The sequence below is a fragment of the Rhincodon typus genome, chromosome 27 (assembly GCF_021869965.1).
Source record: "Rhincodon typus isolate 14 chromosome 27, sRhiTyp1.1, whole genome shotgun sequence".
Classification (NCBI taxonomy): Eukaryota; Metazoa; Chordata; class Chondrichthyes; order Orectolobiformes; family Rhincodontidae; genus Rhincodon; species Rhincodon typus.
This window is the reverse complement of record NC_063358.1, coordinates 24806023-24818404: the sequence shown is the minus strand read 5'-3', so window position 1 is coordinate 24818404 and position 12382 is coordinate 24806023. Positions and strand designations below refer to the sequence as shown.

At 38.3% G+C, this 12382-nt stretch overlaps 1 protein-coding gene across 1 annotated transcript; it reads left to right on the top strand.

Moving 5' to 3' along the window:
• Positions 1 to 1879: 1879 nt before the first annotated feature.
• hmgcl (3-hydroxy-3-methylglutaryl-CoA lyase) lies at positions 1880 to 9672 on the top strand. The gene is made up of 5 exons (XM_048612861.1): positions 1880 to 2161; positions 2745 to 2808; positions 3089 to 3277; positions 7319 to 7444; positions 8692 to 9672. Exons 1-5 carry the CDS (start codon positions 2124 to 2126, stop codon positions 8791 to 8793), a joined length of 519 nt encoding a protein of 172 aa, XP_048468818.1. The 5' UTR covers positions 1880 to 2123; the 3' UTR covers positions 8794 to 9672.
• The last annotated feature ends 2710 nt before the right edge of the window (positions 9673 to 12382 follow it).

The following is a 12382-nucleotide window of genomic DNA, read 5'->3' as shown; positions in this document are numbered from 1 at the left end:
TTACAACAATGTACAGCAACACAGAAACTGCAGATTCGTTTATCTTCTCAAACAGCTGATGAATTTGTTAGAGCAACTTTCTGAGCTGAATTAGATGAAGATTTAAATCAATGCTTGAGAATGTGCCTACATTGTATTATAAGGGTTTTTTTAATTATAAGATTGTCTATTTTCCTTGAGTGAATTTTCTAAAAATTGCAAAATAATTTGGTTTCATGAATAACACACGGGGCTTTTGAATTCTGATCAATTAACTAAATGAATTTAAAACAAGAAGTCTCTTCCTAGTCTGGCAAGCCTGGTATTTGACTAGAACCTGTGAGACATCTGTGAGAAATCCAATGTCAAACTAAAGTGCATCTGGAAAGGAAGGATAATTGTAATTCTTGAATATGATATCTGAGAAATTAAGTCTGGTTGAGGATGCTATGGAAATTAAAGCTGTAAAAAAAACAAAGCTAACAGCGATATTGAGTTACAGTTTGTGTTCAGTACACACAGGTTGAACTCTCATTGGAAGTTTTGCTCTGCAGCTTTACAAGGAGCAGCATGTGTTTTAAAGCTTTTTAAAAAGGACAGAAGGTTGAATATGGGGGAAGTAGGGATTGTGAATTGGACAAGTCTGCTGCTACTGCTTTAGTTCTGTGAGATTAAACCATTTAACAGGGTTTATTAAAGGGGGGACTCTTAACTATCAAAACTGTTGTGAGCCTAGATAAGGAAATTGCACAGGATGTTAACCATATCAAGGAACTTTTAGATAAACAATAACTCCAGTGAAAATAACTCTAGGGCCAAACTCATTGATGGGAAAAATGTGGAATCCTGCACCCTGATCTGAGATTGCACATAGTGCAAGTAATTGTAGTTTTGTAAAATGTATCTTTGAATGGAGTATTTAAAGTTCAGTTGATTTTTTTTTTCCCCAAGCAAACCCCATTGGTGTGTTGGTGCATACTTAATTTAGTATTTATTTTGGATTTTAACTATTACAGTCAAAGTTTTATACAACAGTTCCTTTCTTCAGGTGTTAGTTGGGGATTTTTTTTTTCAGGTCTGTATGGAGAATGCAACACCAGCTTCTCTTTGTAGCACTTTTTCAATACATTGAGTTGTCAGCTGAAAGCATTGGCTTTGTTTTTGAAACTTGCAGATTACTCTTCGGAAAAATCTTGCAAATAATATTCATTTTCCTTTATTAAATTATCAATTTTAAGATTTTAACCCGCTCTGTCTTGGGGCATCTAGTTTTCTAGAGGTAGGTGATGGGGTCATTGCACTGTTGAGAGCTTTTTGTTTTCAACCTTCAGTTTGTCACTGCAGATTGTTTTAACTATAAGTGAAAGTTTCTAAATTAACAGTCTTAAAACAGAAACTGTATTCTGCAGTACTACAACAGATGATCTTTGAAGAATGACGAAAAGGAGTGCATGGAAAATTTGAAGGAAATGGATAAGATCTCTTTTATATGTGCCTGTAACAATTTTATTGTGATCAACTGCAATTCTTTGTATTGTACTTCCTGTTTCCTGCCACAGGAGGGCAGTTGTAACCTTGTAAATATCATGCAAATTCTGTTTGGATAAAAGAATACATTTCCACATAACATGATACATATAGTGAGAGAAACTGTTACTGATCAAGTTGTACCTAATGATTAAGAACCTCTTCATGAGGTCAAACAAGCAGTGCTCGTAAATAAAGCAGTAAATACATTTTAGGTAGCAAATTGAAATGTTCAGCTGTGTTCTAACTCCTTGCATTTAAGTTTGTTTCATTGTTATTAATTTATCAATATTGCTTTGCACAGAGACTATTGTTATGATCTTGCAGTCAATACTTTGTTTTAAAACAAGTCACAAACGGAGTATTAAAATGGCTGCTGCAAAACATGTGACCATTGACATTTGAGCTTCAGACAGTCCCAAGTCCAAAGTAAATACCTAATTAAATGTGGACATTCAGCATGTGAACAAATTACTCTGTTTAGGGATTGATCTGCACAAAATTGCAGCCAGTTCCATCCTTCTCTTTTTGGACAGGATGAATTAGAACATCAAAGCTTTCAGTGAAGATGTGTATAAGAAGGATATGAAGGGATCCTATCAACCTTCTGTTGTATTATGATATTTTCCTCACACAAACCGGACTGGATGAAAAGGTATTAAACAACAACATAGGATTTTAGAGTACACCACAGGCCACTGCTTTGTTTGGCAGGTGGGGGGAGGTGGGGAGAAAGACGAAAAAAAAACTTTGAATTTATATAAGTTATATGATGACCATCAGCAAGACATCCTAATAGGAGACACCACCTCCCCTGAACCTGTTCCAACTTTGGTTCATCGATGAACCAATCTAGAAATTTAAGGAACCTGAAAGTCTATTGAGAATCCTTCGCTATATGATACCCTCACTTCTAATTTAAAACACCAAAACCATCTAAGACTACAGTCCTGCCACAAAAGACACTAGGATCATTACATTCTGTAACATTATTTGGTTTCATATGTGTCAAAACTTTATGTGCATGTGAGACAAATGAGTGAAACTGCATCATTTTTGGGGTAGTTGTGTGAGAATAACTTTTTTTTGTCTTTAAACTCAAGTTTGCTGACAAACTTATTTAATTATGATACTGGGTCTGGGGGTAGTAAAGGGAGCACATATGCTGTCCATGATGCTGTTAAATTCATTTTTACACTGAATCTGTTGCATTAACTTGGTCTTTTCCACTTTTCCAGATATGTGTCCTGTGTCCTTGGCTGTCCTTATGAAGGAAATATCTCCCCAACTAAAGTTGCAGAGGCATGTACGATGGGAGTTGGGGAAAAGAATGAACAGATTGAAATTTACAGAAACATTTTTTCTTATACTGTAAAACTAGTCAACATTTTGGTAATAAATCTCAATGTATGAAATGGATATTGAGCCATGAAAATTAACTAAATGTAAAAGCAGATGTGCTAATGTTCCTCCATAATTTAACTATTTTCTACATTAAAATTGTGTGTACATCGCTAAATGTTAAGATGCATGTAGAATTAAACACTATTAGCCTTGCAACTGACTACTTTTTGTTTTACAGGTGGCCAAGAAACTCTATTCCATGGGTTGTTATGAGATATCCCTGGGGGATACCATTGGTGTAGGAACACCAGGCAGCATGCGAGAAATGCTGACAGCTGTAATCAAGGAGATTCCAGTCAGTGCATTAGCTGTACATTGTCATGATACTTATGGCCAGGCTCTTGTCAATATTTTTGCAGCATTACAGGCAAGTTTTTTTTTTCAAATTAAGACTTTTTTCGTGGATTTTGTTTTTAATTGAGGCTTGAGTTTTAGTAAAATTGCTTTGATAAACTGAGTTTCAGCAGATTACATGTGGTGGATTTCACAGTTCTAACACTAACTGAAATATAACTGCTATTCATATGATTTGAGCTACAATACCTGTGGCTTTGTCAGCTTCTGCATGCAGTTACCTGTCCACAGGTTTACATTTGATTCAATTAGATATCTGGGTTGCAGCGTCAGTACCATAATTATTTGAACATTTTCTGACTTAGCAAATACTTCTGATAACACCCTATATGCAACATTAATAATACATGCACTGAGTGCTGATTTTAATCAGTGCAGCATTGACCAGCCTCTACAAACAATGCGCATTTTTAAATATCATTTTTTTTCTTCCTGCTACTCAATTTTAGTTAGCTTGATTTTCTTGGGATAAAAACTGACCACTTCATATCTGTAGTCTTAATTTTTTTGAAATCTTTAATGTGTTGATGCTAACTAAGATGTTCAAATGATTTCGAAAGTCAAAAAGTCTGAACTGGTTTATATTGACAGTCTGTTGCCCTACAAAGAAAACAGAGAGATGGGCAAAAATTTTTTTAGCTGAGAGAATGATATTGAAAAAGAAACTTTGGAATGCATCAATAATATTTTTAATAAAAGACTTTCCTTTGGAATTTTTTTTAAAATTCTTTTGGAATGAATGTAAATAAATGTCTGGGACCTGACCAGATGGTTCCCAGAACTTAGTGGGAAACTCGGGAAGAGATTGCTGGGCCCCTTGCTGAGATATTTGTATCATCGATAGCCATAGAAGAGATGCCGGAAGACTGGAGGTTGGCTGTTGTGGGGGTGCCACTATTTAAGAAAGGCTGCAAGGAAAAGCCAGGGAACTATAGACCGGTGAGCCTACGTCAGTGATGGGTAAGTTGTTGGAGGGGATTCTGAGGGACTGGATTTACATGCATTTGGAAAGATAAGGACTGATTAGGGATAGTCAACATGGCTTTGTGGGTGGGAAATCATGTTACACTAACTTGATTGAGTTTTTTGAGGATGACTGATGAATGCAGTGTGGTAGACATTGTCTATATGGACTTCAGCAAGGAGTTTGACAATATTCCACATGGTAGACTGGGTAGCAAGGTGTAATCCAGTGGAGCTAACCAACTGGATACAAAATTTGCTTGAAGATAGGAGACGGTGATGGTAGAGGATAGTTTTTCAGACTTGAGGCCTGTGACCAATGCTGTGCTACAAGGATTAATATGGAGTCCACTGCTTTTTGTTATTTATATAAATGATTTGGATCTGAATATTGGACGAACGGTTAGTAAGTTTGCCGATGACACCAAAATAGGTGGTGTAATGGAGAGTGAAGAAGGTCATCAGAGTACGATGGGCCAGTGGGCCGAGAAGCAGCATACAAAGTTTCATTTAGATGAATGTAAGGTGCATTTCAGTGAGGCAAACCAGGCCAGGACTTGCACGTTTAATGGTAGGGCTCTAGGGAGTGTTGCTGAACTAAGAGACCTAAGGATACAGGTGCATAGTTCTTGAAAGTGTGGTCACAGGTAGATAAGTTGGTGAAGAAGGCATTTGGCATGCTTGCCTTCATTGTTCATAACACTGAGTATAGGAATTGAGACATCACTTTGTGACTGCACAGAACATTGGTGAAGCCACATTTAGAATACTGCGCATAATTCTAGTTGCCCTCCTATAGGAAGGATGTTGTTAAACTTGAGAGGGTGCAGAAAAAATTTACAAGGATGTTGCTGGGACTGGAGGGTTTGAGTTCTACGGAGAGGTTGAATAGGCTAGGGCTGTTTTCCCTGGACTGCAGGAGGCTGAGGGGTGACGTTATAGAGGTTTATAGAATTATGAGGGTCAAGGAAAGGGTGTCTATCCAAGCTCTTTTTCCTAAGGTGGGGGAGTCCAAAACAAGAGGGCATAGGATTAAGATGAGAGGGGAAAGACTTAACAAGGAACTTTTTCACGCAGAGGGTGGTGTGTGTATGGAATGAACTGCCTGAGGAAGTGGTGGATGTGTACAACTACAACATTTAAATGGCATCTGGATAGGTACACGAATAGGAAGGGTTTAGAGGGATATGGGCCAAATGCTGGCAAATAGGACCATGTCAGATTGGGATGTCTGGATGAGTTGAACCGAAGGGTCTGTTTCTGTGCTGTTTGACTGTATGTATGACTGGAAAACAGTGGGGACAAAGTATGGAAATGCAAAAAAAAAAGTTGAGAAATTCCTTTATGCCATTGCTCACAGTACTGCAGAATGTGTGCAAAAATTGAATGTTAGCAATAGCTTAATGGGTTCAAAACATAAACTGAAACCTAAGAATGTCCTAGTGGAATGAGATGTAACTGGCCATGCTGTACCTATCTGTAAATGATGTACTAGCATCTGCCTAACAAGGTAGAAAATTGCCCATTATAACCTGTCCACAAAATGCATATCATAGTCTCAATCATCAGCAATGACCATTTCCGACGAGTGAGAATCCAACTGTCTCCCTTTGACATTCAGTGACATTCTCATCAAAATCGTGGAGGGTTACCATTGTCCACAAACATTGCTGAATCAGCCACCACACACAAATAGTTGGATAGGCAGGTTGTGAGAAGAATACAAACAGTTTAGAGACATATTGTTAGGTTGGATAAGTGGGCAAAAAAATTTGGCAAATGGAGTATAATGTGGGAGAATGTGAAGTTGTTCATTTTCAAAGGGAGGACAAAAGAACACTATTATTAAAATGGAGAAAAACTACAGAAAGCTGCAACTCAAAGGGACTTGAGGGTATTTGTGCATGAAACACAAGGTTAGCACACAGGTGTAGCAGGTAATGAGGAAGCTAATGGAACATTGGCCATTATTTCAAGGGCCTGGAGTATAAGAGTAGGAAAGTCTTACTGTAACTGTACAAGGAGCTGGTAAGACGATATCTGGACTACTGTGAGCAGTTTTGGTCCCCTTTGTTTAAGAAAAGATTCCATTTCTTTGGAGGCAGTTCAGAGAAGATTCACCACGATGATCCCTAGTGTAGAAGATTGCCTGATGAGCAGTTAAACAGTTTGGGACCATGTCCATTAGAATTTACAAGAATGAGAGGTGATCTAATTGAAACATAGGATTCTAAAGGGGATTGACAAGGTAAATGCTGAGATCTTTCCCCTCATGGGAGAGTCTAGGACCAGAGGACATGGTCTCAGAATTGAGGGGTGCCAATTTAAGATGGAGAAAAGGAGAAATTTCTTGAGGGTTGAGAGTCTTTGGAGCTCCTTGCCACAGGGAGCAAGGGGTGGAGTCCTCTTGTATATTTTAAGGCTGAGCTAGATGAATTATTGATCATTAGGAAAATCAAAGGTCATGGGGGAAAAAAGTAGGAAAGTGAAAATGAGAATTGTAGGATTAGCCATGATCCTATTGAATGGTGGAGCAGGCTCAGCGGTTAAATGGCCTTCTGTTTCTGTTTTGTATGGTCTTACAGTCTTGTACTGGAGCAACAACTACAAGTTAAAGGCTGAAAATCTGAGGCGAGTAAGTCCTCTCCTGTCTCCCCAAAACATGTTAATCTGCCTTATTTATAATACTCTTTGCATTGAAGTGTAAACAGCTCAAACCCGTAAATTTCCTGTGATGAAGTCTTTTTAATCTTTGTTTCTTTTGTCTTTGAGTTGCTGACTACATCTTTTAATGTTCTACCTCCCATTTCCTGGTCTGAATCTGACCATCTAAAGCCATGCTTTGGTTCCCATCCATTATGACATTTCCTATAATGAAGGTGAATTAAACTGTATATCCCCTACACCCTCAAACAATGACTAAGAAAGCAATATAAGACATGCAGTTTGGGTAACAGGTTTTTGTTGATTTCTTTTTTCTTCCATGTGACGTTCAGTTGTCTCCATAATCTTGATTAACCTTGATATACAAGGCTGGCTGCACAGTAATTTAAGTATTCTTCTAATCTGGAGTTTTCAATTTGTTTTTCAGATGGGAATTTCAACAGTGGACTCATCAATAGCTGGCTTGGGTGGCTGTCCTTATGCACAAGGTGCATCTGGAAATGTGGCAACTGAGGATGTAGTGTACATGTTGAATGGGCTGGGAATTCACACTGTATGTATCACTTGAGGGAACTATTTCTGTTCTAACTTTAATGTTGTTATCTGATGTCTGTAACAATCAAAAGAAGGATTAACCCAGTGAAATTTAATTCTTCAGCTCAGTAACAGCAAACTGTAATAAAAAGATTTTTCTAATTTTATGTAGCTTTGTCTGAAAGCCCATTGCCATTAACTAGGGTCTTCAGTTGTTCACTTGCATCTGCAGTGTCATTCCTTACAATACCCTGATGTAATTCTGCATGAAGTTCGTTATCCCGTTTTTCCCAGTTCTCCCACTAGCCACCTGGCTGAGCCTGTCATTGTAGCATTTAGATACTGAAATTGAGAAACTTAGTATCTTTTACTCTGGGAGACCAAACTGGCATTCATCAGAGGAGGGACTTGAAACTTGACGGAGGGGAGTAGTTTATAAACACAATTTAATTAAGAGCCTAGAAATTTCTGACTGATATTCAGAAGTTTTAGACATAATTTATTTTCTGGTTTACATACTATGAGAGAATGTCAGGTGGTGAAAGGGAGCAACAATGATATTTTAAATAAACTGTAAACTAATTAGGTGGGATTTAACCAGATGGATTAGCTTAGATAACAAAGCCAACTATTGACCAACCAAATGATTTGGATTGGATGTCACTGAATGAGGAAGATTAGTTTAAGCCAATAGACAAACCAATAAATGTCAAATCTTGTGAACCTGGGTGCATTGATTAATTGGGACAAAACAAAAGATTAAATTTCATATTTTGTTGTTCTCCCTTTTTATACATGTAAAGTCACCTTGTTTGCTGTATCAGTTGTAAATATTATTATTATTTTGATACAAATGCTGCATACATACCCATGTGATATTTTCATGAGCTTGAGTACAATAGATGCCACAGCATACTTCGTTCAGAGTTACCTTAGGTTTAATTGGCTGAATACCTTTTGGCATAGTGTGTAACTTGAGGCAAAATGTGTCAGTGCAGGCTTGGAGGACCAAAGGGCCTGTTCCTGCGCTGTATCATTCTTTGTTCTTTGTATAACTTTAAGTATAGCATGTATGGGAGGAGAAAGATAATTCTGGCCTTATAATTCTCAGATCTCTCTGTCACTAGGGCTACCCTGATTAATCAGAAATTGCAATATTTTATTTTGTGCAACAACCACAGTGGTAGAAGTCAAACTAAATTAATTTTGGTCTTTGTCCTCAAATATTATGATTTAACGCAACATTTTTTTAACTCTATTTTCTAGGGAGTGGATCTGCATAAGTTATTGGACGCTGGTGGATATATCTGCAGAGCCCTAAATAGGAAAACCAGCTCTAAAGTTGCTCAGGCTTCTTGCAAATTGTAGTAATCAGTAAACTGTTATATACGACTGAATGGATGGAAGAATAGACAAGTACTGTAAACATTTTCCACCCTACACTTCCCTGTTGTAATTCCTGAGTGTAATATTGGGCTGATTCTGAAACGTATTTGTTTAATCACTTGTTTCTCTTAAAGACCTTCAAACATCATCTGTTCATTATCTGTGCTTTTTCCCAAAATGCCCCTTGTAATTACCTAAAGATTTTCCTTCCATATTCCAAGTTGTTTCATCTCTTGCACTTAAGGTCAACAACCGAGTGCTTTTGCAAAGGCTGTACTGAGCTAACTCCTTTCTGGATGGCATGGTGGCTCAGTGATTAGCACTGTTGCCTCACAGCACCAGGGACCTGGATTTGATTCCAGCCTTGGGTGACTGTCTGTCTGGAGTTTGTATGTTCTCCCCACGTCTGTGTAGGTTTCTGCTGTGTGCTCCAGGTTCCTCCCACAGTCTAAAGATGGTGCAGGTTAGGTAGATTGTCCCGATGTGCAGGCTAGATGGATTAACGATGGTAAAATGGGGTTTTGGGGATAGGGGCTGGGGCTGGGGCTGGGCCTGGGCCTGGGTGGGATGCTCATCGAAGGGTCATTGCATACTCGATGGGTCGAATGGCCTTTTTCTGCACTAAGGATTCAGTGATTCTACGCCAAATGTGTAAAGTTATCAGAAAATTTTCACATGTATTTTAGATTCTGAAAGTATTGATATTTTTCATTGATCCAATTCTCAATAATTTTCCTCTTGATCCAAAAATAAAATTCTCAAAGCATTTCTGTATTTTCAGAGTTGACTGTAGTAATTTTTCTAAAGTTATAAATGAATGAGGAAACTGAAGAAAATTAAACAAATATTGTTATATTTTAATGTGTTAAAATGAACATTAGTTTTTTTTGTATGGCTAATCAGTTAAACAATTTTCAAATTACAGAAAATATTACTGGAATTTTTAAAAAATATGTATTAATGGAATTCTGATGCAAAGCTTTCAGATATTTTGATGTGATTTATACAGAAATTGCTGTACTTCTATAGTCTGAAGTGGAAATTGAATCAGTAGCCCTAACTGATATCATATGATTCAGTCACAGAAACCTGCTATCTTATTGCACTGAGACAACCAAAATGTTGTCAAAAATGTTAGCACATTTTGAAATTTCCATACAACATTTTCCAGTTTAAAAAGCACCTACTAATTGTGGATGGTGTACATTTTACCACTTTAATTTAGCCAGCGGTTGGAAAAATGGCAGAAGAGATAACAAGGTGTAGAGCTGGATGAACACAGCAGGCCAAGCAGCATCAGAGGAGCAGGAAGGCTGACATTTCGGGCTGAAGTATAACTCAACTAATGAAGGAACTTTCAATTCCTCAATGATATTTTACTAGAAGGGCACTCTCTTTGGTCCTTTAATAGTGTTCATGTGCCACAGTGGTGCTGACTGTCTTAAAAACGTAGAACTGTTTTGAACTGATGAATGCAGTTATCACAACGGTGTTTTGATTTTACATGTTCTATTTAGTGCATTCATTCTAATTTATTTTGAATTTTTTTTTTGCGTTCATGCGATGTGGGCTTTGCTGGCTAGGCCAGCATTTATTTCCAGTTCCTATTTGTTTTTTGAAAGATAATGATGAGCTGCCTTCTTGAACCATTGCTGTGCATTTGATGTAGGTACACTCACAATACCATTAGGAATGTAGTTATGGGGTTTTGACCCAATGATACCACAAGAATAGTAATATATTTCCAAGTCAGAATGGTGGAATGGCTTCGAGGGGAACTTGCAGTTAGTGGTGTAATAGGGCAGGAGATGAGTGGCCCTAGCAGAACTCACTCGTGTTCAGTTTGGGCAGATTATTCTAAGCAAGTACTGCTTGATAGTATTGTTGATGACACGTTCCACCAGCTTACTGATAATTAGGGACATGGATGGGGCAGTAATTGGTTGGGTTGGATTTGTCCTTTTTTTTCATCTTTGTATAGGGACAGACATGGGTAATCTTTCACTATGCTGGGTAGATGCCAGTGTTGTAGCTGCAGTGGAACAGATTGAGTCAGGGTGCAGCAAGTTCTGAAGCAAAGGTCTTCAGTACTGTTGCTGGAAGGTTGTCAGGATCCATTGCTTTGTCATTTCTTAATATCACATGGAGCAAATTAAATTGGCTAAAGTCTGACCTGTGACACTGGGGATCATGGTGGAGGCCCAGTTAAATCATCTGCTTGATCTGTCTGGTTGCAGATTGTTGCGAATGGTTCAGGCTTATCTTTTACACTGATATGTTGCGCTCCCCCATTATACAGGATGGGAATATTTGTGGAACTTTCTCCTCCAGTGAGCTGTCTTACTGTCCTGATTTCATGGATGTGGCAGGACTGCAGACCTTGGATCTGATCTGTTCATTGTGGAATCACTTTGCCTTGTCTATCTCTTGGTGCTTATCTTATTTGTTATGTGAGCAGTTTTGTGCTTTATCTTCACCAGGTTGACACCTCGCTTTTAACACAGTGGTAGTGCAACACAGTATGATGGCTGGATTCTTTGTGGTGTGAGGACAGGACTTTGACTCCACAAAGATTACATAATGGCCGTTCCTACTGATGCTGTCTTGGACAATGCATTTGTGGCAGGCTGATTGGTGAGAATTAGATTATGTATGCTTTTCCCTCTGGTTAGCTCTTTCACCACCTGCTCCAGACGATCTGGCAACTATATACTTTTGGATTTTGGTCAAAAGCTGTGCTGCTGAGCCATTATTGGTGATGCACATTAAAGTCCCCCACTCCGAGTACATTCTGTTTCCTCGCCACCCTCCGTGATTCCACCCAATAGTGTTCAACATGGATGATGATTCTTCAGCTGAAGAGGTGTGAGGGAGCATGGCAATAAGCAGGAGGTTTCCTTGCCTATGTTTGACCTGATACAGTGAGATTTAATGGGGTCCAAAGTCAATATTGTGGGTTGTCAGGGCAACTCCCTCTTGACTGTGCAGTACTGTGCCACCACCTGTGCCTTTGGGGCAGGACATAACCACGAATGGTGGTGATGTTGTGCTGGAATATTGAGGGTTATGGATATGACTGTGTCAGGCTAGTGCATGACTAATCTGTGAGACACTCCTCAATTTTGACACTAGCCTCCAAATGTTAGTAATACAGATAATGTTAGCATAATGTAATCTTAGAGATGGTAGCATAATACGTTACTATACTAGTAAACCAGCGTCCTTGTCTAAGAATCCAGACAAAGTAATTTCCAATCTCATCGTGCAGTTTTTGAATTTGAATTCAATTAAAATAATCTTTCTCTGAAAATAGAGCTACCATCAGTTATTTTAAATGATCATGGAGCTGACATGTTGTTAAAAAGAATTATCTGTTAGGGAAGAAAACCAGCAATCCTTGCCCAGTCTGGTGCTAGATTGATGACTTATACTACGTCAAATTTTGCATGCATTTGGAAGGGACTTTCAAACCCTTACAAAAGCAATATATTACATGCATTTATTTAGCTCTTTCATGGTCATTGGATGTCGCAAAGTCCTTTCATTGCCAATCAAATTGGAGTTTGGAGTT

What these genes read in the sequence shown, in the direction of transcription:
- hmgcl (XM_048612861.1), top strand. Translation starts at nt 2,124, where the DNA reads ATGATATTTTCCTCACACAAACCGGACTGGATGAAAAG. An exon ending in CCCCAACTAAAGTTGCAGAG is followed by an intron (nt 2,809 to 3,088) that starts GCATGTACGATG and finishes TTTGTTTTACAG; the next exon opens with GTGGCCAAGAAACTCTATTC. An exon ending in ATGGGCTGGGAATTCACACT is followed by an intron (nt 7,445 to 8,691) that starts GTATGTATCACT and finishes TCTATTTTCTAG; the next exon opens with GGAGTGGATCTGCATAAGTT.